Source organism: Lontra canadensis, unplaced genomic scaffold, assembly GCF_010015895.1.
Source record: "Lontra canadensis isolate GAN:19392208 unplaced genomic scaffold, GSC_riverotter_1.0 scaffold60, whole genome shotgun sequence".
Taxonomy (NCBI): Eukaryota; Metazoa; Chordata; class Mammalia; order Carnivora; family Mustelidae; genus Lontra; species Lontra canadensis.
In genome coordinates, this window is record NW_022631054.1 from 12,339,096 (window position 1) to 12,360,240 (window position 21,145).

General features: G+C 54.0%; 3 protein-coding genes across 4 annotated transcripts in view; 2 read left to right on the forward strand and 1 right to left on the reverse strand.

The window, feature by feature from the left end:
• Window positions 1-538: 538 nt before the first annotated feature.
• TSPAN1 (tetraspanin 1) lies at window positions 539-5,358 on the forward strand. 2 transcript variants are annotated; one of them, XM_032877664.1, is made up of 8 exons: window positions 539-725; window positions 1,138-1,202; window positions 3,598-3,804; window positions 4,015-4,089; window positions 4,188-4,286; window positions 4,367-4,522; window positions 4,622-4,705; window positions 4,879-5,358. In XM_032877664.1, exons 2-8 carry the CDS (start codon window positions 1,146-1,148, stop codon window positions 4,924-4,926), a joined length of 726 nt encoding a protein of 241 aa, XP_032733555.1. In that variant the 5' UTR covers window positions 539-725; window positions 1,138-1,145; the 3' UTR covers window positions 4,927-5,358. The 2 variants fall into 2 exon arrangements, with proteins under 2 accessions (XP_032733555.1, XP_032733554.1); XM_032877663.1 differs by having other exon boundaries at window positions 539-693.
• Window positions 5,359-7,618: 2,260 nt separating this feature from the next.
• Window positions 7,619-16,767, reverse strand: POMGNT1 (protein O-linked mannose N-acetylglucosaminyltransferase 1 (beta 1,2-)). The gene is made up of 22 exons (XM_032877667.1): window positions 16,658-16,767; window positions 15,986-16,155; window positions 15,247-15,361; window positions 14,974-15,092; window positions 14,254-14,319; window positions 14,051-14,164; window positions 13,142-13,259; window positions 12,850-12,948; window positions 12,556-12,683; window positions 12,144-12,214; window positions 11,840-11,915; window positions 11,573-11,656; window positions 11,442-11,483; window positions 11,168-11,226; window positions 10,766-10,838; window positions 10,553-10,681; window positions 10,334-10,459; window positions 9,261-9,325; window positions 9,019-9,063; window positions 8,662-8,797; window positions 8,280-8,389; window positions 7,619-8,180 (listed from the first exon to the last, which is right to left on the reverse strand). Exons 2-22 carry the CDS (start codon window positions 16,103-16,105, stop codon window positions 8,093-8,095), a joined length of 1,983 nt encoding a protein of 660 aa, XP_032733558.1. The 5' UTR covers window positions 16,106-16,155; window positions 16,658-16,767; the 3' UTR covers window positions 7,619-8,092.
• A 3,739-nt stretch (window positions 16,768-20,506) lies between these two features.
• Window positions 20,507-21,145, forward strand: part of LURAP1 (leucine rich adaptor protein 1) — an 11,364-nt gene continuing 10,725 nt past the window's right edge. The window contains exon 1 of the mRNA XM_032877668.1: window positions 20,507-20,893. Coding sequence (XP_032733559.1) covers window positions 20,690-20,893 — 204 coding nt within the window. The 5' untranslated portion in view covers window positions 20,507-20,689. The remainder of the gene's footprint in view (window positions 20,894-21,145) is intronic.

Below are 21,145 nucleotides of genomic sequence, written 5' to 3' on the forward strand. Positions count from 1 at the left end.
GTCATTTGCTCCTCAGAGAAGTGGGTAGAAGCTGCTAAACCTGGGTCATTTCCTTGTAGAGACGGTGAGACAGACTTTAAGTATGTCCCTCCGAGGTTGCTTTGTGGTTTCTCAGTTGCTGGGAGTCAGTGCACACACAGCACAGAGTGCGTGTGCACTCATAGGCACTCATGGGCACTCATGGGCACGGCTAGGTGTTTGTGTGTGGATCTGTGGGTGCCTCCATAGCGGCTGCTTGGGCAGATTGAGTGGGCCCGGGAGCGCACAGGGTATGGAGGAATGGATCCGCAGGCCAGAGCCTCTGTGGTCGAGGGCACGCGAGGTTCGAGGTTCTGGAGGCCACTTGTTTACCCTCCCACTTCTCTTCCTCCTTCGGATCAGGAAGGGTGTTCCTGTGGTTGGCGTTGCCAGGCCGACGACGACGAGGCCTGCGGCTCCGGTGGCTATGGGGACAGATCTCCAAGCAGCAGGGGGCAGCAGGGAAGGAAGAGGTTGGCTGGCTGTGGGGTTGGGCGGGCGGGAAGGTGAGCCCAGGACTTTAAAAAGGCTGCCCCGCCTGCAGGTGAGCGGTGGAGCGGGAGAGCCAGCCCCGTCTCACTGCCTGCTCACTGGAGTGGCAAATCCCTTGCGTAGTCTGTCCCCTCTGGAGCCTCAGCAGAGCCTTCCTTCTGAACTACCAAGAGCCCTGAACAGGTGATAGCACAGGATTGAGATCATCCTATGAAGTAAAATCAACCTGGAAATGGGTTTGGGAAACTGGAAGGCCAATGGTGGAGGGTCCTGAGAGCCTAGGATTGGTTTGATGGAGGGGTCCAGGATATATTAGGGCAAGGGAAGGGCGTGGAGTGACCTATGGTGTGGGAGTTGGGCTTGGGGTGCCTGTGGAGAGAGCTGGGGGATCAGTATCCCAGTGTCGGGTGCTGGGAGAGGACCTGGGCCCTATAGAGAGGCAGGGGTGTCGGGATAGGACTTTGGAGAAGCCCTGAGGGGTCAGAGGCTAGATGTAGGAGAAACAGGGTGATTTAGGGGTCCTGGATGCTGGAATCTGGTATGGCAGGTTCCCAGTGCAAGGGCCGGCCCAGGTAGTAGCAGAGGTGGGCAGCAGGAATCCCTAACTCCCACTTGTCTGCCTCCCAGGAGCCACCATGCAGTGTTTCAGCTTCCTTAAGACCATGATGATCCTCTTCAATTTCCTCATCTTTGTAAGTATGGGAGTTGTGGGCTGTTCGGGCCTCCCTATGGGAGGGGGTCACAACCACAGCAGAGCCCAAGCTGGGAAATGGGAGATTGCTGGGCCCAGACTCTGTTGCACACTTTTCCCATTCAGATAGAGTGCAGAAGTCTCCCCAAATGCTGAGTCCTGGTCTCAGGAGCAGCCTGGCTGCCATAGTTGGGGTAGAAAAGCTTAGGAGAAGCTCCTCCCTACCAGGAAGCTTCAGACCCAAATTAGGGCAAGGTGGAATAGGCTAACAGGAATGATTGCCGCTGTTTCATGGCATTGGGGGCCCGGGGAGGGGGGAAGAGTTTGCCCATGCTTACCTGGTGTACAAGGAAATTGAGTGGCTCTGTAGGACAGATGGGGAGTTGAAATGAGAGACGCCCAGAGACCTCAGAGCAGAGATCAAGCAACACTTATTCATTCAACAAACAGTTATTGCCTAAGACTCTGTGCTAAGTGCTGGGGGAAAGGTGAGTGAGAACTTTCTCTGCCCCTGAGGATCTCAGGTCCAGCAGGCCAGGTAGACAGTTGCAACATATAATGTCTGGCCTTAGCACAGGGGCTATAGGAGACCCCATGAGGGACTTAAACCCTGGTCTGAGAAGACTATCTGGAGGAAACAGCTGTGGCTGGGCATTTGCGCTGGGTGAAGGGGTTGTAAAGCATGCAAAAAAGGCCCAGAGGCAATGAAATCAGGTATTGTTCAGGAAACCAGGAACAGAGGAAACTGAGTAATGAGGCATGACCCTGGAGATGACGGTGGAGACGGGGAAAAATGGATGAAGGACAAAGCCCTCAGATGGTGGCTGAGGGACGGAAGGAGGGGTGAGGGAAACAGAAGCTTTGAAGATAAAGCCCATGTCTCTGGTCTGAGCAACCCAGGGGATGTCCTCCAGGCAGCTGCGTACCCAATGGGGTTGCAGCTCTGGTTGGAGCTGGACATGGATGTTTGGAAGTCACAGGACCACAGTCAGTGAAACCATGGGAGCGGGGAAGAGCACTCAGGCCAAGTAAGTTCTGCAAAATCCAACTTACAAAGAGTATGTGGAGAAATTGTCACCTGGAAGCAGCTAGAGAAAGAGCAACAAGAGGAAAACAAGGAGCCCACGATCTCAGAGAGGTTAGAAGGGTCTGGCTCATGAAGTGTCTACCCGATTTAGTACAGGATGGCACCACAGATCTTGGAACTACATTAGAGGGGCTTACAGTGAGTGGAAGGTGAGGAGGTGGAGACATGACCCATAGAGAGATTTGGAGAAATTGGGCTGCGGGTGTGTACCTCTCAGACTCCGATATGGTGCATGCCTTGGGCCTCTTTTGGCTTCAGGGAAGTAGGCTTTGCCCATGTATCTGGAGAAGGCAGGGGGATCCCAACAATATGGAGAGGCCTGAGGGGGTTAAAGGCAAATCCGGTTTGGTTTCTGGCCTCTCTTGCTCAGGCTTTGCCCCTCTGGGCAAGGCAGGGCAAGTCTCAGGCTCCTTGAAATTTGACCCTGTAAGCTGGGAGCCCAGCCCTCTATCCTTGGGCAAACATGCCTGGGATCCAGCCACAATCTGGCATCTCATTCCTGGTTCTAGCCTCAGTTTCTACAGATGGGGACTGGACAGCTAGGTGGAATCAGGCTGATTTATCCACTGGTGCCTGGATCACTGAGGCTTTTCTCTAAAAGCTGTGGCATCTGGACGGTATCTCCCCCGATCTGGGCCTCTGGATTCCATGAGGTTTGGTGTTGAGCCAGAGAGCCTCTGAGAGCAGCCCCAACGGCACTCCCTCCCTCGTGCCTCAGTTTTCCCTGTGAGGCAAGGTGAGGTCTAGGTTAGATGAAGGGCAGGCCTGGAGTTTGATCCTGGAGAGCCCCAAGGTAGGTGTCCCTTCTCGCTGAGTCCCCCTCCAGGGTTGGTAGCAGGTGTAAACCTCAGCTCCGCCTCTGTTGCTATGGTGACTGTTGAGCCTGTTGTGGCTTCCACCCTACTGTTTCACCTGTCCCAGAACGGAGGCAGTCAGCTCAGCAAGGAAATTGGGTAGGGCCCCCTTCACCCCCCAGCTGGCCTCACCCACTTGTATTCACTCCTAGCTATGCAGCAGTACCCTGACAGCAGTGAGGGAAAGTCTTGCCTTGCCCTCCCCCATTCTGTGGATATTTCTAGAACCCACGATTCCATTTATATCTGCATTGGTGTGCAGCCTGGTGCTGGCTTTGGGTGGCCCAGCTCCCATCCTTCTGGCTCTACAGAATGTTTTTCCTCCCTACAGGATGAGTTTTTAGACTCCTTAGCCAATAAAGGGAGAAATTTCTCGTTTTCCATCTTCCTATCTCAAATGAGTGGTAAGGAGCTGCTTGCCCACACCGTTTTAAGGCCTGCCTCTCCGTCCCCAGCTATGTGGTGTCGCCCTGTTGGCCGTGGGCATCTGGGTGTCGATCGACGGGTCGTCTTTCCTGAAGATCTTCGGGCCGCTGTCGTCCAGTGCCATGCAGTTCGTCAACGTGGGCTACTTCCTCATCGCTGCCGGTGCTGTGCTCTTCGCTCTCGGTTTCCTGGGCTGCTACGGTGCTCAGACTGAGAACAAGTGTGCCCTCATGATGGTGTGTCAAACCCAGCTCCCCGGGCCCATAACTAAGACCCAAGGTCCCCTCACCCTTGAATCCAGGCCCTGGAGATCCCGAAGCCATGCTCTGGACTCCAGGGCCCTCGGCAGAGGGGGCCGCTGCCTTGCCATACTGGGTGGTGGGTTGCAATAGGTAAGGCACAAGGGACCGCCTCTTTCCAAACTCAGACCTCTGGTCCCCATTCAGTTCTTCCTGATCCTCCTCCTCATCTTCATCGCGGAGGTGGCAGCTGCTGTGGTCGCCCTGGTGTATACCACCATGGTGAGGAGCAGGGGACGGGGCAAGGGGGAAAGACGGGTAAGAGCCCTGCAAGTGGGCTGTGGCCCCCAGGGCCCTGAGCACCAGCCTGCCCCACCCAGGCTGAGCACTTCCTGACGTTGCTGGTAGTGCCCGCCATCAAGCAAGACTACGGTTCCCAGAAGGACTTCACCCAAGTGTGGAACACCACCATGGAAGGGGTAAGGTGGGCTGGGGGACATTTTGGGGTGGGGAGAAAGAGGCAAGGCCCCACTGACCACCCTTCCCTCCTCCTCTTCAGCTCAAGTGCTGTGGCTTCAACAACTACACAGATTTTGAGGGCTCGCCCTACTTCATGAAGAACCATACCTTTCCCCCGTACTGCTGTGCTGACAACGGCAATGGCACAGCTGTAGAACACTGCACTGAGGAGAAGGCTAAGGACAAGACTGTACAGGTGTGGTATGGAAGGTTGGGGTTGCTTTAATGGCCACAAAGTGCTGAATGAGGGAGGGGTGCAGCGGCTGACTGTGGATGCTCTCCCCTCTCCCCCAAGGGTTGTTTCAGCCAGCTTCTGTATGACATCCGGACCAATGCTGCCACTGTGGGTGGTGTGGCAGCTGGAATTGGGGGCTTGGAGGTAACGGGGTGAGGAGGGTGGGGTAGGGTAACCCCACTGGACCAGGGTGCTTTACCCATTTTGGAGGCCTTGCTGGAGGAGAGAGACTTCTGGTGGGATGTCTGGGAGGCGGGGGACTAAAGCATAAGGGCCCTGATCACATCCCTCACCTCTGCCCGTTCCTTTCCCATCAGCTGGCTGCCATGATCGTGTCCATGTATCTGTACTGCAACCTGAAATAGTCTGCTTCTACCTCCGCCGCTGCGGCTGCCACCCACGAACCTGGGAGGGCACCCTGGCACTGCCAAGCAGCAGTGACTGGGGTGGGGACAGGATCCAGCGGTATCACTTGAGCCAGAGAGGGCTGGCCTTGCTGCTCTGGACTTGGGGCCAAACAAGGGACGGCCCGCTTCAGGCTGTGCCTGACTTTTCCTTCCATGGGCGGGGGTGGGGGGACAGAACCTCTAAAGTGCCAGTTCTCCTGCCCATACTTCCAGTCTGTCCCTCAAACCCTTGACACCCTGTGGCACAGGGGTGCTCTTGGTGATCCCAGCAGCCCCTGGGGGATGACAGAAAGACACTCCATTGCACAGGCATATGTAAAACCAGCAGGCACCGGGTGGAGATGTAGAAGGCACAACAGAACTCATCACCCAATTAAAATGTCTCCATTCAGAACTTTCTGTGTATCCTTGGAGAAGCAGGACGCCTTGCCTCAGATTCCTGAGGGGCTGGTGACTCACAAGGCCCTTGTAAAAGCCTCAGAAGGGAAGTAGGGTGGAGGTAGGTGCCTGTTTCTCCTTCCCTTGAATTCCAGGCCTGGGAAGGAGCCTAACAGGGATGACCAGGAGGTCACTCAGGGAGGACATGGGGGCTGGGCCAGTCTGCCTTCCTATAACATGTGAGGACTTTGGCCTGAAACCACCCCCCTCCTGAGTAGGGGCAATGGACTGGAAAGCTATGAAAATAACAAGGCTTTGCCCAAGTGGGGGCGGAGTCACCAGAAATACTGCCAAGGCAATGGGAGAGGGTCACTTCTTAGGCTCTGGAAGTCCCCCAGAAGCCACCATCAGAGGATCCAAGCTGTCCACCCTTCTCACTGGGGCAAAGCCCCACAACTGTCCCTGCCTTGGGGATTTTAGAAAGAACTTTGTTTATTCTTGGTTCTGGCTTGCCTCTGGGGCTCTACAGATCTGATCTCTTATTTAATTTTAACTACCCCATGCTCCAGAAACTGGGCCTAGAAAGCCCAAGTGACTTAGTCCACATCTACAACCTTCCCTGAAGAGCTGAGCCTTGATTTGGGCCCAGGCTGTCTGACTCCAGGGCCTGGTGGGGTCCCGGCTGGTGTGGGGTCAGATTTACTTGAAAGCCAGAAGATCCCAGACATGGATCTGATAGCTGCTGAACCAGGACTGACATCATGAACGAGGGAGGCTATGACCAACAAGACCCAGACTGGCAGACCGTGCTCCTCCTTGCTTCCCTTTGACCCCTGATTTTTCCTCCCTGGCTTTTCCAGGGCAGCCCAGAACTATTTACTATCCCCTGCTGAGCCCAAGAAGGAACAACAACCTGGCCAGGGCCACACACAGTGCCTGAGAGTTAGTCTGAGGCCTAGATCAGAAGCCTACTGGGGGTGGGGGGCTGGCAGGGAGAGCAAGTCGCCACTAGTCCCTCTCCCTGCTTCAGCACCTGACCTGTCTCACACACCAGGTGCCTACACAGAGGCTGTAAGGGATTTGTTTGCCCAGGGCGGGGACTCTACCTAGTCATGGGCTAACTTCCCCTCAACCTGGCTATTGGGGCACCTGAAGCACTAGCTCTATCTCCAGTAAACACTGAAGGCGTCAGGGTGGCGACAAATGGTCCAAGCAACACACCACCTGTGCAGCCTATGCCATCAGGGACCTGGGCTCCAGGCACCAGTGGGGGAGGGAGGGGTGGAGCTGGTGAAAAGGTGGGGGTTCTAGACAGTTCCTTCCTCCCTGGCCAAGGCTCTCTATAAGGAGCTCACGAGGCTCACCTTGAAAGGACTCTGCAGGCTGACCCCTTCTCAGGAGGCGTGTTCTACACTCAGCTTCCTGATCCCAAGTCCTGGACAGATCCCTTAAATGTCCTGCCCCCTGCCTTAGTGCTTTCTCATCCACTACCTCCAGACAATCGCATTCATTTCCTGGTGCTTCCAGGGCTATCTAAGTTATATCTTCCTCATCTCTTCAGGTCACTGGTTAGGTGAGAATCTGATGAAAACGATGGTTTTTCTCCAGAAAAATGCCTAGATATGGAATCTGCACACGGAGTACCCTGCCTGAGGGCCACAGATCCTTGCTCCTGTAACTCTATCTGCAACCCAGACCCAGCCTCCTGAATAATGCCGGCCCAGTTCGGTCAGCCCCCCAACCTTCCTTTCAATCCCCACTAGATTCACCTGCTCTCCCATCACCTCCCTCATCCCCCAAGCATCTCTTTTTGCTCTCCTGCTCCATCTTTGGGGATAGGTACCTGCCCAGACAAGCTAGGCGAGATAAAAGCTCCGTAGGGAAGGGGTTTGGGGTGGCTGTTCTAAGCTCAGCCCCAAGTAGGGTGGGGCTAAGGTCAGGCTCTGTTGTCCTAAGGTGGAGCTTAGGGAAAAATCTTGGGAGTTTGAGACTTGGGCATCCCCTGGTGGCCAAATGGCCCCAAACGAAGCTAAACCCTGTGGAGGGACAGTAAGGAAAACTATCATGACCATTCACTTTCCTATCTCTCTTTCTCTCTCTCTCACACACAAATGCCCCCACCCCAAACCACCTCACACATAACCATAAAACACATCCCCAGAGGTTTTCTCCTTTTTTAATCAATGACCACCTTATCCAGCTTTGGAAATCTGGACAAAGGGGAGGCTGAGAAGAGGCCTGGTTCCGTGTCTGAGGGTCTCTGAGTGAGTCTGTGGCAGCAGGCTGGGCCCCAGCGGGCCTGTCCGTGGGTTGGGCACAGCAGGTTCCTGAGTAAGAGCCAGCCCCATCCCCAGGGCAGCACCCCAGCCGAGAAAGGATTCCAGGCCCTCTGGGCTTCAGCCTGTTCCCAAGGCCCTCAGGACAGTCAATAAATAGGTTAGATTCTGAACCAGGCCTGGGAGGAGGGAGTGTGCAAAGGGCAGGATCAGCTGCCCAGGGACCCCAATGATTCCCAGGTACTATCCTGGCCCTTCCCAACAGGGAAGTAAATAAATAGACCTCCAACTCAGGTACAGGGGCGTTGGAGCAGGGGAAGCCTCCCCTTTGAGTTAGTAATTAAGTCTCATGTTAAAAACAAGCCAACCCAGACCCCTACCAGTGTCTACAAAATCCTACAGGATGGGGTGAAGGGCTAGCCTGCCTGGGGGTACACAGTACCCAGCCCTGCAGGGTCCTGGAGGAGGTCTCATGTCTGTTCTGCGGCTCCTGGGGCTCCCTCTTCCTTTGGGGGTGGTTCCAGGAAAATTGGGGTGATTGATGGTGGCTTCTTCACCCTGGGAAGATAATTTGAAAATGTATAGGGAAGAGGTAATTAGCTATGTCCTCTAATCCCATTAGTTTCCCATTTCCCAGGGCAGAAAAGAGTCACTCACGAGTAGGGGGAGGCTGGGACGCCCACCACCAGGAAGTGATTCTTCTTTCGAAACAATCTCCACAGGCCCCGGTGGTTGCCACGCACATCCAGGTCCCAGATATGGAGGCACTGGTAAAAGCAGGGTAGGGGAAGAGGCAGTGGTCAGAGAGCTGTGGGGAGGGGGCATTGAGGACGCTTGGCCCAACTCCCCACCCCTCCTCAATAGTCTCCTCAATTTGCAAGATGTAGCATCTTCTAGAATATGGAACTGGACAAAGGGGTTGGATAGGGGTTCCCAGAGTATGAAGAGAAGGTTCAAGGGTAGAAGATGATCCCAGAACAAAGGCTCCCTATATCTGGTGGGGAGGAGTAAGCCTGGGGTGGGTGTATTGGTGGCGCACCTTGGCAAGCTGGGTCCAGGTAGTGAAGTCATCATCTTTCTCCATTCGGATGAAGGCCACATAGGTGTGGCCCTCTGTATCTGGCAGGAAAGAGTCTTCACAAGGGTTCTTGCTGTGGTCTAGAACCTCAGCCTCACTGTAGCAGGGGAGAAAGGCCAAGACAGAGCCTGTGTCACAGGTGGGTACCTTAAGACCCCATGCTTAGTTTAATGCTCTGCTATTGCTGTCTTGAAATTCTTAATCTTTGAACAAGGTGCTCATTTTCATTTTGCAGTGGTCCCCAAAATTATGGGGCCAAGACACCCAATATTTGCCTCCTCACTCCCTGCCATATATCCCTACTGGCAGAGGCCATACCTGAGCAGCCTGTGAATTTCCACTTCATAAGCTTCCTTCTTCAAACTGAAGGAGAAGGAAAAATGGGTCAGGGGAAGGGGTCACCCTTCAGGTTCCAGGGGCAAGGAAAAGGATCACATGGGTACTGGGTGGCAGCAGGGCTGGGGGTAAAAAAAACAGGCCCCACGGCTGGAAGGGAATACTGGGGATTGGTCATCAAGGCTCCCAGACATCTTCCCCTTTGTCTTGTCCCCAGTCCCCACCTGTCCACGTTCCTGAGCTGGACACCTGGAACCGTGTTGAACTTGTGCTTCTTGAAGTAGGCCTCCTGGAGTGGGTGTGAAAGTAAGCATCAGGCCTTCCACAGTCAGGCCCACACCTGCCCACTGACCACATACCCACAAGGCCCATAGATGAAGCTCTGGACCCACAGAGGTCCCTCTAACCTGCCCCCTCCCAGCCTCTCCTGTCTTCCCCATCCTCTTCTTTGTCACATCCTCGACAGGCTCTTACTAGCTTTAGTTTGGGCTCCACTGTTGCTAGAGAGCTCAGGCCCATACCGGCAGCTCGTGCTACTGACCCCTGAGCTAGTCCCTGCTCCCAGTAGTTGTCCTGGGGTCTGCTGCTGTAGGGCCCCAGAAGCCACAACAGGCCCTACCAGGCCTGGTGGGCAAAAGAACAGGCTGTGCTGAGAGGGAGGAAAGTGCTGTGACTAAGGTACTGACAGTGACCTCAGGTAAACGCCTACCCCTCTATAGGAGATGACTGGGATCTTGTGTAAGCCAGCCTCTCAGGGTCCTTCTGGCTTCTTGGAGGTTCCAAGCCATCCATCTGTTCCTTTGGGCCGGGTTGTCTCAAAGCGTACTCTTGCTGTAACTGGGGAGTGGCCCTTTGGACACAGCCAGGTAAGGCATGGGGGCCTGGGGACATCCCTGTTCACTTCAGGCAGAGGCCTGAGCCCCCACATTTGCAAGGACAGGAGAGGGCAGAGCTGGCAGGGCTGTGTAAGTGTCTGGTGGCAGAAATACCCTCCCCACACCGGCAGTCTGACACTAAGAATAGTAATAATAAAAATAATACCAGCTAACCCTTACATAATGCTTGCAGTCCAAAGCCTTTTCCATATATTAACTCATTTAAACCTCATCACCTCAAAACTTAACAAGGTAGATAGGATTTTTATCCTCATTGTACAAATCAAGAAACTGAGGCAAAAGAGGATACGGGATTTTCCCCAAGGTTTGTCAGTGGCAGAGCTGGGATGGCTCTGGAGTCCACATTCTTGCTCTGTCCATCACACAGTGCCTGCCTCTGCAACACCCCGCTTCCCACTCACGTGGAAGTAGCCGTTCATGTTGAGGCCAACGATGCCGAAGTGGTAGGATCGGGAAACATCAGGGATGATACACTCTCGGCCTCGGCGCTGCTCAGGCATCCGCATCCACATGTCCCAGTCCCAGAGCTATGGGCCCGGAAGAGGATAAAGATGAAGAGGTCTAGAGTTGGCGGGGGGGGGGGAGGCCTCCAGCCCACTCCCCCTACCCTGCCAGGGCACCTTTTCTGGTGTGGGCCACTTGGGCTCAAGCTCTTCCTTGTACAAGGACTTCCTGAGCACCCAGCCCAGCCCAGGCATGGTCTCCACGCGGTACAGCAGTGCTGGGTCCTCAGCTGTATGTTCGTATCCCTGGAGACAGGGGGGAGCCACGGTGGGAGGTCTTAGCTTGGGGCTTATACCAATGCCCCAGCTGACCCTGTCCCCTGGGCTTACCTGGTCGTTCCAGGCAGAGATACAATACAGGCTGTCATCCTCCTCCAGCAGGTGGATGGACTGGCTCAGGAAACTGAGAGAGGCAGGGTCCAAGGGTTCAGGGAAAGGCAAGGACAAACACAGTCACACAGTGATGCTGGAAGAGCTGGAGATGGGATCAGGAGTCATGCCTGTGTGTCCCATCCCCCAGATCTCCACTGTCTTCACCCATCCTTTCTACACTCTACTCCAACCCCAATACCTGCCATCCTACCTTTGTGCTCAGGCTTTCCCCCCACTTTCGAGCTGACTTCTCCCACAGAGCTCTCCCAGACACCCTACTGCCTTCTTCCCTGGAAAGCCAGCTAAGCAAAGAGGCCTGAGGGAACTCACAGAGGCATTTACAAAGTGGCACTCCCTCACCTGAAAAAATCCACAGCAATGTCCAGGTCCTCTTCCAGAACCACCGCAAACCTGGCTTCCTGCAGGGAGAGGTAGGGGACAGCATGACCCCAAGGGGGCCCTTCCCATCCTGTGCCTCCTCTACCCCCATCTCACTTCTCAGGCAGCACTACCCCCATTTTCCAGATCAGGAGGCTGAGGCCCAGAGAGGGCAAGAGCTTGCTGTCTACTAAGACCAGACTTTATACCCATGTTTCCCCACCCCAGGCCCAAGGGCTTTGTCCATACTACTCACGGGAAACAGGTTGAAAGTGGCAGTGAGGCTGGCTTTGTAGTGCTGGGTGGGGAGTGGAAAGAGGGCATATGAGCTTTGGGGTGGATGGTGGGGTCAGGCGTCTGCCCCTTCCATCCTTGCCTAGGCAGTACCTGAGACACACGGGCGTTCTTGATGCTGATGGGCGTGTGCTGGATACCCCTCAGACCAAACAGTGCCACCACATCCATTGGCTCCTGGGGGGCACGGCTACTGGTCACCATGTGAACCACCTGCCCCCCGTCCACCTTGTAGGCTCTGCCATGCCAAGCCGTCCATATCGCACAGCCTTTGCCCGGGCTCTTTCTCTTGTAATCACTGCTACCCCACACCCACGGCCCTGGGCTCTGCTCTTCCCATAGCCTCCAAATCCCACTCACCTCGTAGTAGCCATCGATGAAAACTGTTATCATCTGGGGAGACACCCCCTGGGCTGACAGCAGAGAGCGCAGCATCCTGGGGAGCCCAGGGATATGTTAGGCCTTTCTGTCCCCTCAGTTCAGGGTCCCTCTGTGCTAACCGATGGGCTCACATTCCCCCTGTCCACCCACATGGGTGAATGGGCCCAGAATCTGCTGCCTTTCCTCCCACCTCAAGAGTTCTTCCCGCAGGCCGATGAGCCCGAGGGTCCCCCGTGCTAAGCACCCTCCCGTTCAGCGCTGAATGGCCCTCTCCCAGGCTCACCTATACAAGTAATTGGGCCGGTTCCCTGCAATGACAGCCACAGGCACATTGAGGACCTTGTTGTCCGGGAGCTGAGGGAGAAACAGTTTTTAGCTCTTGCCTCACTCCCTCTTCAAACCGGGATTCCCACCTAGGGAAGAGTTCTTTGGAGAGAAGGTGACTCCAGAGTAGAGAGGGAAGTGGCAGGGGGTCTGTCTCTCTGTCCAGGCCCTTCCACAAACTCAACCCAAATCCAACTCCAGGCCTTTGTTCACATGCCTCCCCTCCCCCGATCTTTCCGAGTCAAGGTAAATCCCCAGGTTCTGGTTCCCTCTCTCAGGCTGGGATCGGCAGAGCCCAGCCTGGCTCTTTCCTAGATCTCCCTGCCAAGCGAAGAAGGGGTCTAAGCCTCCCTGTCTCAGGCCCCACTCACTGGGTCAGGGCTGAACTCGATGGGTGTGGGGTCCTTGCAGCTGCACACACTCCCATAGCCCTCCACCTTGCTGCAGAAGCGCCGGCGGCGACGGTTCAGCTCCGTGTCTGCCCAGTGGCACTCTGCCTCTGACAGAGGGATGGGGTCAACGGGATGATGTGTGAGGAGGCACAAGGCTAGTGTGATCTACAGAGCCCCAGGCACCCAGTCAAGAAAATAAAGCTTCATAAATAGGACCCAAGGCCCGCCTCCAGCCCAGGCACTGCCCTGGAGCCCAGTCCCCACTAACCCCACCTTCGGCTGAGCTCAGCGGCACATCTGTCTTCAGCAGGACTGGGTCCCCCCAGGAGGAGAGGGCAGGTGACTTAGAATGTTTCTCCCCAAGGACAGGACCTAGCAAGGGAAAGGAATGAGGTGCAACGGAGGCCCAAGCTCCAGTTTTAAGGCTTCTTCCCGGCTCTCTGCCCACCTTCATCCAGCCCACCGCTTCTGGCTCCTCTTTGCCCCCAACCCCACCCCATCTCTTGGGGTTCCGCTCCTTCCGCGCCCCTGATACTACAGGGTGGGTGGCCTATGGTGCCCATACCTCCTTTGCGTCCCACGAAGGCCCACGTGTCCCTCCAGCCCAGGGCAGGGCCGGCCTGGCTACCCAGGCTCCTCAGCAGAGCCTTGGCTGTGTCCTTGAGGTGGAAGGAGCCCTCGTCCTGGGAGACCAGGGAAGGCAGTCAGCTTCACCGGCACTTTTCTGGGAGACCTGGCTGCACGGAGCACTCACTCTGTGTCAGGCACCGTGTGAAACCTTTTATTTTACATTAGCTCATTAAACAGTCACGACAACTCTCCGAGGTTACTCTCCTTTCACAGATAAGAAAACTGCTTAGAGAGATTCTGAGAATCATCCAAGGTCACCAGGCTAGTAAATCCCTACTAGGATCCCACACAATCTGTACCTCCCCTCCCTGAATCTCCAGCTCCACGGGCACCCCTGCAGCTTCTGAAGCATGACAGCACCTTCCCTCCTCAGGGCCTGTGCCCTCGCTACCTTCTTACCGAGACACTCTTCCTCCAGGTATTTGCTGGGCCCTCTCCTTACTTCCTCCGGCTTTCTGCTTATATGTCACTTCCTTACAGAGACCTTCTCTTTCTAAAAGGAATCACCATAACTCTGTCTTCCTTGCCTTACTGTCTTCATTAAGTTATCGTTTCCTGACATTATCGGTGTACTGGGCTTTTTTGTGGTTATCTTGCCCTGCAGAATGTAAGTTCCATAAAGGCTGCTTCCTGTTATATCTCCACCACCCAAAACAGTGCCTGGCACACAGTAGGTGCTTAATAACTATCTGCTAAATATAAATGACAAGGCCAAGACTGGAACATTTATTACTTTCCTCCAGAGGCTCCTCCCACTATGCTTTCTTAGGGGTAGAGAACCCAGGGCCATGAGCAAGGTCGGAGCTGGGGGCACAGACAAAGGGATCCAGGCAGAGTCACTGACCTTGACCGTACAGATGAGCACTCGGCCAGGTGCCACCATGTTGAGGAACAAAACCATGGCCTCATCCTCATGAGGTGAGTACGTGTCAAACACACGCTTTGCCATCACGTGGCCCTGGTGGGGTCATATCTCTTGTGAGTTAATGTCACCAGCAAGGAGGGCTCAGCTTCAGCCCTCCAGGCCCCCCACCCCTAGAACCTCACCGTGGCCTGGTTGAGAACGATGACGTGGATGCCGCGGCCCTGCTCCCGAGCCTCGTCCTCCAGCACCTACCGGGCAGCAGAGACCAAGCCCAGCTCTTCACACTGGCATTTGAGGCCTCTCTGCCTTACAGGAACTCAAAAAACCAGCTGTGGGAAACATCCCTCCTGCCTGTGCTTCTGTGAACAGCTCTCCTCCAATCCAGCCTGAAGGCCACCCCTTCCAGAAAACCACCTTAACTTACCCATCAAAAAAGAGACCAGATCTTTCTACAACCCTCCTTTCCACGGCTTTCAAGCTCCTAGAGCCCCTGAATGTCTCTTCCTCATGCTGGAGATATCATAATCCATCAGACTGAGCCCCTCAAAGTGGAGCCAGGTCTGACTTCCCCTTTGGTCCCCAATGCTCCAGACAAGGCCGAAGCCAAAGAAGGGACCAGAAGATAGTTATGAAATAAATCAATCAATAAATTGTCTGCCTACTACTGCTAATGCTCACTTTTGATAAGATGCCACTACATGTAACACATTTCACACACTTTTCACCAAATCCTGACAAGTTGACATCACTAGTCCCAGCCTAAAGATAAGGAACTGAGGCCTCCAGAGCCACATAGCTCAAAAGTGTCAGAGAGGCAGTACCCACCCAGGCTGTGGATCCTGGAGCCAGGGAACCATACCCTGAGAATACAGGGCCGCTACGCCAGACAGTGGCCCACTCACCGTAGTGCCATCCACTGCCACATACACTTTGCTGCGGCTTGAGTACACCTCCACATCCAGAACCCGTCGGGGACCACTGCCTCTGCGCCTTGAGGGCTCTAATCGGCCCAGAGCCTCATCTGTGGGGGTGTGACAGGTTATGGAGATACTCTCTCCAGCAGAGTCTCATCCCTTGGCATCTGCCTACCATTTCAGCTATGAGATCCCAGGGGAACCCCACCCCCACCCCATCCTTCACCCCACCAGCCAATCTCAAACTCAGCCTGGCCCCACCATAGTCTTGCTCTGGTTCTGGATCTCCATTAGCCTCGCTGATTGCTCGCCGCGTGTCCAGAATCAACTTGATGTTGACGATGACGGTGACCAGTAAGAAAAGCACTGCCCCTGTCTGAGGGGAGGGGTAAAGATGACTAAGGAGGGGTGCTCCTCCAGATCACTGAGGGTCTTCCTGAAAGGAAGGCCCCTGGCTACAATGAGGACATAGGGAGAGCCTGAGGCCTGTCTCTCCTCCCTCTGTCCACCCAGTTCTACTCCCCCCAACCAGGGTCCAATTTCAAGATCACTTCCTCCAGGGAACGAGCCCTGACCCTTCTCTTCATCAGGGCCTTCCCTACCCAGAGCTCCTGTATTTTTCCATTTGAGGTCCTGATTTCCTTGGTCCCCTCCACAATTAGTTCCCACAGATGGAGCCAATCCCAGAGAACCAAGCTGGGGATCAGAAGACCTGGGTCTTAGCTCTAACGGCCTGACAGGTGGGTGCCCCTGAGCAAAGCCTTCCTGATTAGACTTCAGGTTTCTGTCAGAAGCCTAGGGGGTTGTACTTGGGTTCTGATTCCAGAACTCTGGGCCCAAACCACCACCTCGGAGGGGCATGACACAAAGAGGTTTCCTCTCTAGGAACCTGCTGCCTCCTTCCAGGGTTGGGAGCAGCCAAGGTAGGTCCCAGTGCCCATAGTGTAGGCTAGGGTAAAGCTGGGAGGGAGCCCCCAGGGGCACTGGGACAGCTCTGTACCTGACAGAATCTCCGCAGGGCCCGTTGGTTGGTCAGTTTATACTTCCAGGTAAGATACCAGCTCCGCTTCTTCCGAGCCCCAAAGGGCTTGATGAGGGAGCTGGCCTTCCAGTCGTCCATGCCGGATTGGGGAGTCACCACTGTCCTGGCCAACCCATGCCTTCAGGAATCTGAGAGGACCAGAGGGTCACAGGGACTAGGGTGTACCTCCCAAAGTCTGATGCCTTCTGGGGAGACCAGGGAGGACCTCCCAACAACTCTTTCCTGCAGACATCCAGGTTGTGTGACCTGGGAAAAGTGGCTCAACTGCTCTGGAAAGGAACCATTCAGAGGGGTCGGGTCACCTGGAAACTCCCCTGGGGCTAGGGTGCTTGGAGTAACTGGCAGAGCTGCCCAGGGCCCCCAGAACAGAGGCCAAGTAATCGACTCTCAATGTTCAGCAGCCCCTAAAAAGACCAAGCTCCAGGACTTCCCGGTCCTGGGGGTGGGCAAAGGGCACAAACACCACCCCCCACCAACCCTGGCCCCCAATCCTCCACCCGCTTGCTTGCGCTCTCGCCCTCTCCTATCTGGCCCCGCTCTTCTCCTTCCAGGGCTCGGGGCCGCCTGAGGGCTCGGGAGACCTGCCCCGGCCGCGCCACCCCTCCCGGACTCCCGCCCAGGAGGACTCACGGCTCAGGGGGCCCGGGCGCCGCTCGGGCCCCTCTCCGGCCCGCACTGCTCTGCCCGGCGCGCCGCGGCCTCCGCCTCCTCCATGCCGCTCGCGGCCCCGCCCCGGCCCGGTCCGCCCCGCCTCCCCGCTTCCGCCGCCGCCGCCGCGGGGTGAGAGGGCGGCGGGCGGTGCTTAGGGCGGCGGCGGCGGCAGCGGGGGGAGTCAGCGGCCGTCGAGCACTCGGAATACTCAGTTCCCCGGCAGCTTCGCAACTGGCGGGCGGGATGGCTGCTGGAACACAGCAGCAGCCCCTCCCCCCAACTTAGCCTTGGCCCCCAGCATCGTGGATGGCGAACCCTAGAGCCTTGGATGAGACCACTCGGGATGCCAGGGTCAGAGGGCCTACAGGCCTCGGCACAGCTACCCGCTTCCCTTGCTTCGGCAAGGCTTGCACCCTGGTTTACGGTGTGCCTTTGGAGGCTAAGGAGAGTTAAAAATCTGATTCTACCACTACGCTAGACCTTGGGCAAGTCACTTCACGTCTCAGCCTGGATTTCCTAATCTGTGAAATGGGGGTATGCTTATATAATGCTTACTCTATGCCGGTCATTGTTCCAAGCACTTTATTTACACCACCTCATTTAATTCCACAACAATCCCATGAGATGGGTACTGTTAGTAATGAGATCCAGTGTCACAAAGCTGGGAGCTGGAATTCAAACTGAGGTATCCCGGCTCAAATCCTCTCTCAAGACCCCCTCCCCCTACACTGATAAGAATAATACAGATTTGTCCTGAAGGTTTAATGAGATAATACATACAAAGAACTTAGCCTAACACAGTGGTTCTTAAATTTTACCTTGCATCAGAATCACTTGGAGGGGGGCGCCTGGGTGGCTCAGTGGATTAAGCCACTGCCTTCGGCTCAGGTCATGATCTCAGGGTCCTGGGATCGAGTCCCGCATCGGGCTCTCTGCTCAGCAGGGAGCCTGCTTCTGCCCGCCTCTCTGCCTACTTGTGATCTCTCTGTCAAATAAATAAATAAAATCTTTAAAAAAAAAAAAAAAGAATAATACAGATTTGTCCTGAAGGTTTAATGAGATAATACACACAAAGAACTTAGCTTAACACAGTGGTTCTTAAATTTTACCTTGCATCAGAATCACTTGGAGGGGGGCGCCTGGGTGGCTCAGTGGGTTAAAGCCTCTGCCTTCGGCTCAGGTCATGATCCCAGGCTCTTGGGATGGAGCCCCGCATTGGGCTCTCTGCTGGGCGGGGAGCCTGCTTCCCCCTCTCTCTCTGCCTGCCTCTCTGCCTACTTGTGATCTCTCTCCGTCAAATAAATAAATAAAATCTTAAAAAAAAAAAAAAATCACTTGGAGGGCATCTTAAAACACAAATTGCTAGGCCCTGTTCTTAGAGTTTTCCATTTGATAGTCTGGGCAGAGCAGAATACTGCATTTCTAACAAGTTTCTAGAAGATGGTGATGTTTATCCGAAGTGAGTAGGTAGACAGGGAAGTTTTAAGCCGAAAAGTGATATAGTCCTATTTAACAGAAACTTTACTGTTTGGTGGAGAATGTTTTAAAAGGAAATGGAGGAAGCCAGAAGACCATTTAGATTTTTTTGAGCTCTCCATATTCCACCTGCTTCCTAAATGGTGGGATGGTATCCCCCAAAATGTTAACATGGGTGATTTTTACTGGTTTTTTTGGGGGGGGGGGCGGTGATTTTTCCAAATAGGTATGTATTAGAGAATAGAAGAAAACCCAGCACATTTTATTAGCATTTGAAAAAGATGTCGCTCAGGGCTCCTCTCTGATCTTTGCTGCTCAGTCTCCCTCTTCACAGATCTTATCCACTCTCCTGACCTGTTAACCGCCTAGATTCTTACACTTGTATCTGCAGTCCTAACATTTCTCCTGAGCTCTAGGCTGACCTATGTCCAGCTGCCTGCTGGACATCTTCACAGACCCCTCCAACTAAATGCCACCCCTGCTGTGATCATCTCTTCCCACTCCTAGTCCTCTTTCTGGGTTCCCTTCCTTTTTGAATGGCACCAGGCCAAACAGCTAAGAGTCACCCTTGAATCCTCTTCTCTAGGAGCCAGTCCAGGTCTGTTTGCTCATCACTGTATTCTCTGTACCACACACACTGGCTAGCAAATAGTAGACTCTCCATAATATTTATTGGAATCGTTCGTTTTCTTGAACAAGCCATCATGAATGCCACTATAATTAAATGAATATAACCAGTCTTGTCAATCTTACCTCCTTAAGAGTTCTCCATTCTGGCCTCTTTTCCAACCTCACAAACAGCCCCTGGTCCAGGCCATTTCAGTTTCTTGCCTTCCAGTTTCCTTGACTCCAGATTTGTACCCCTCCAATCGTTTCTCCTTGCAAAATCCAGAGTAATTTTTCAAAAAGGCAAATCTGTTTTTTTAACCTCTGATAACCCTTCTGTGGACTGAGAGACACTAAGGAAAAATATTTTACTTAATATTACAGAGGTAACCATTAAGTGAACTTAAAATAGTGATAGAAATATATAGGGCCAGTGGAAGAGGGGAAGCACAGAGTGTGAAATAAATCATATTTATCATAATAGGAAGTCAGTAGACAATATTTAAAATTAATAAATAGTAGTCCTGTATAAGTGTATGTGGGGTTATATGTATAAACACCAGAAAAAAGTAGTTGAATGTGGTTGCCTTTGGGGAGTGGGGCTAGAGGTGGAAAACGATAGACCAAGTTAACTATCTTTACATTTGTAAATCCTTCTGTGACCCTGTGCTGGAATTACTTGGATAAAACATCCAAATCAAGCCAAAACAAAAAAAGTTTTTCATCGCTCCCCATTGCCTACAAAATATAATCCAAGCACCATAGAACCATCTTCTATTACCCTGTTACTCAAAGTACGGTCCCTGGCCCAGCAGCATGGCCATCATCTGGGAGCTTGTTAGAAAAGAACCTCGGGCTCCATCCCAGATCTTCAGAATCACAGTCTGCATTTTAACAAGATTTGCAGAAAATTCATAACCACAGTCAAGCTTTAGAAGCATAAGTCTAGGGATGCCTGGGTGGCTCAGTTGGTTAAATGGCTGCCTTCAGCTCAGGTGGTGATCCCAGGTTTCTGGGATCAAGAGAGACCCCTGCTCAGTGGGGAACCTGCTTCTCTTCCTCTGCCCCTCCCCTTGCTTGTGCTCTTTCTTTCTCTCAAATAAAGAAATAAAATCTTAGAAGAAAAAAAGCGTCAGTCTACAGGATCAAGCATGATCTGGCCCATGTGGACTTTTTCATTTTCAATACTGGTTGCTTCTCATTGGCCAGAAGAACCTTATTTTCTCCTTTTATTTAAACTCAGGGGCAAGGCACCAGGCTGGCTCAGTCAGAAGAATATGTAACTCTTGATCTCCCGGCTGAGTTCAAACTTCATGTTGTGTGTAAAGAAATATTTCAAAATGAATGAATAAATTAATAAAAAAATAAATCCAGTGATTACACTGAAAGTGTGTGTGTGTGTGTGTGTGTGTGTGTCCGTAGCTAGCTAAATTCTAACCACTGTTGTACACCCAGCCCCTCTACTTCAGGAAGCCTTTAAAAATCCTCTGCAGCTTCTGTCACCACTGTTCCTTAAACTCCCATACCCCTGAGGATGCTTAGCTTTTTTCAGCAAACATTTATCGGGCGCCTGCTACGTGACTGGCTAGACTCAGCTGGCAGTGTAGGGAGAAGGCACTGAACTCTCCTAGTGCTCCTTCAAGTGCAAATCCAAGTACAAATCGCCCAGCCCCACCCATTCTAGGTACATTGTGTGCGCAGCACTCGAGAACACACACACACACACGAACACGAACACGAACACACGCGCACGCACGCACGAACGGCTCTGCGCGGCTTTTCTGAGTGTTACGGCACCCTCCGCCCGCCCCCGCGCGGCGCGGGCGGGGACCCACCGGTTCCACTCAGCACCAGCAGCGGGCAAAGGAGGACCCCCGGGAACGAGACCCCGCCGTCCGGTGGCCCAGTCCTCTTCAGCCATAGGCCCGCATGGAGGGGACTGCGGAGTTCCAGACGCCTGACCTGCGAGATGTGGAGGGCAAGGTGGGCAGGAAGACCCCTGAAGGGCTGCTCCGCGGGCTGCGAGGCGAATGGGAGCCGGGAACCTCCGGCGCCCTGATGCTCTCGGGGGCGCCTAGCACCGGCCACGGCCACAGCCTGGGGGACAAGATCATGGCGTTGAGGATGGAGCTGGTAAGTGTGGGTTCCATGGGCCAGGAGGACGGAGTTCCCAGCTAGGGTTGGAAGGGACAGACTTATGCCTCCAGAGTTGGACTGGAGACGAGAGAATTAGAACTCCCTACCTAACTCCTCAGGATTCCTCCCAGATCAATCCTTAAACCCTGGGGTCCATTAATTGCCCCTCCAAGGGTGAGTGGGTCCTGAAGACTTGAGGTGGGAGGCACTAGCTCTTGGAAGTTTTTCCTGCCAGATAATCGGGAGGGG

Excerpts from the sequence above, each read along its gene's own strand:
- TSPAN1 (XM_032877664.1), top strand. The coding sequence starts at position 1,146 with ATGCAGTGTTTCAGCTTCCTTAAGACCATGATGATCCTCTTCAATTTC. Across the intron at positions 1,203-3,597 it reads TCTTCAATTTCCTCATCTTT|CTATGTGGTGTCGCCCTGTT; the intron begins GTAAGTATGGGA and ends CTCCGTCCCCAG. Across the intron at positions 4,523-4,621 it reads CTAAGGACAAGACTGTACAG|GGTTGTTTCAGCCAGCTTCT; the intron begins GTGTGGTATGGA and ends CTCTCCCCCAAG.
- POMGNT1 (XM_032877667.1), bottom strand. The coding sequence starts at position 16,105 with ATGGACGACTGGAAGGCCAGCTCCCTCATCAAGCCCTTTGGGGCTCGG. Across the intron at positions 11,657-11,839 it reads TCATCGATGGCTACTACGAG|GAGCCAATGGATGTGGTGGC; the intron begins GTGAGTGGGATT and ends CGTGCCCCCCAG. Across the intron at positions 8,798-9,018 it reads GAAATTCACAGGCTGCTCAG|TGAGGCTGAGGTTCTAGACC; the intron begins GTATGGCCTCTG and ends CCCCTGCTACAG.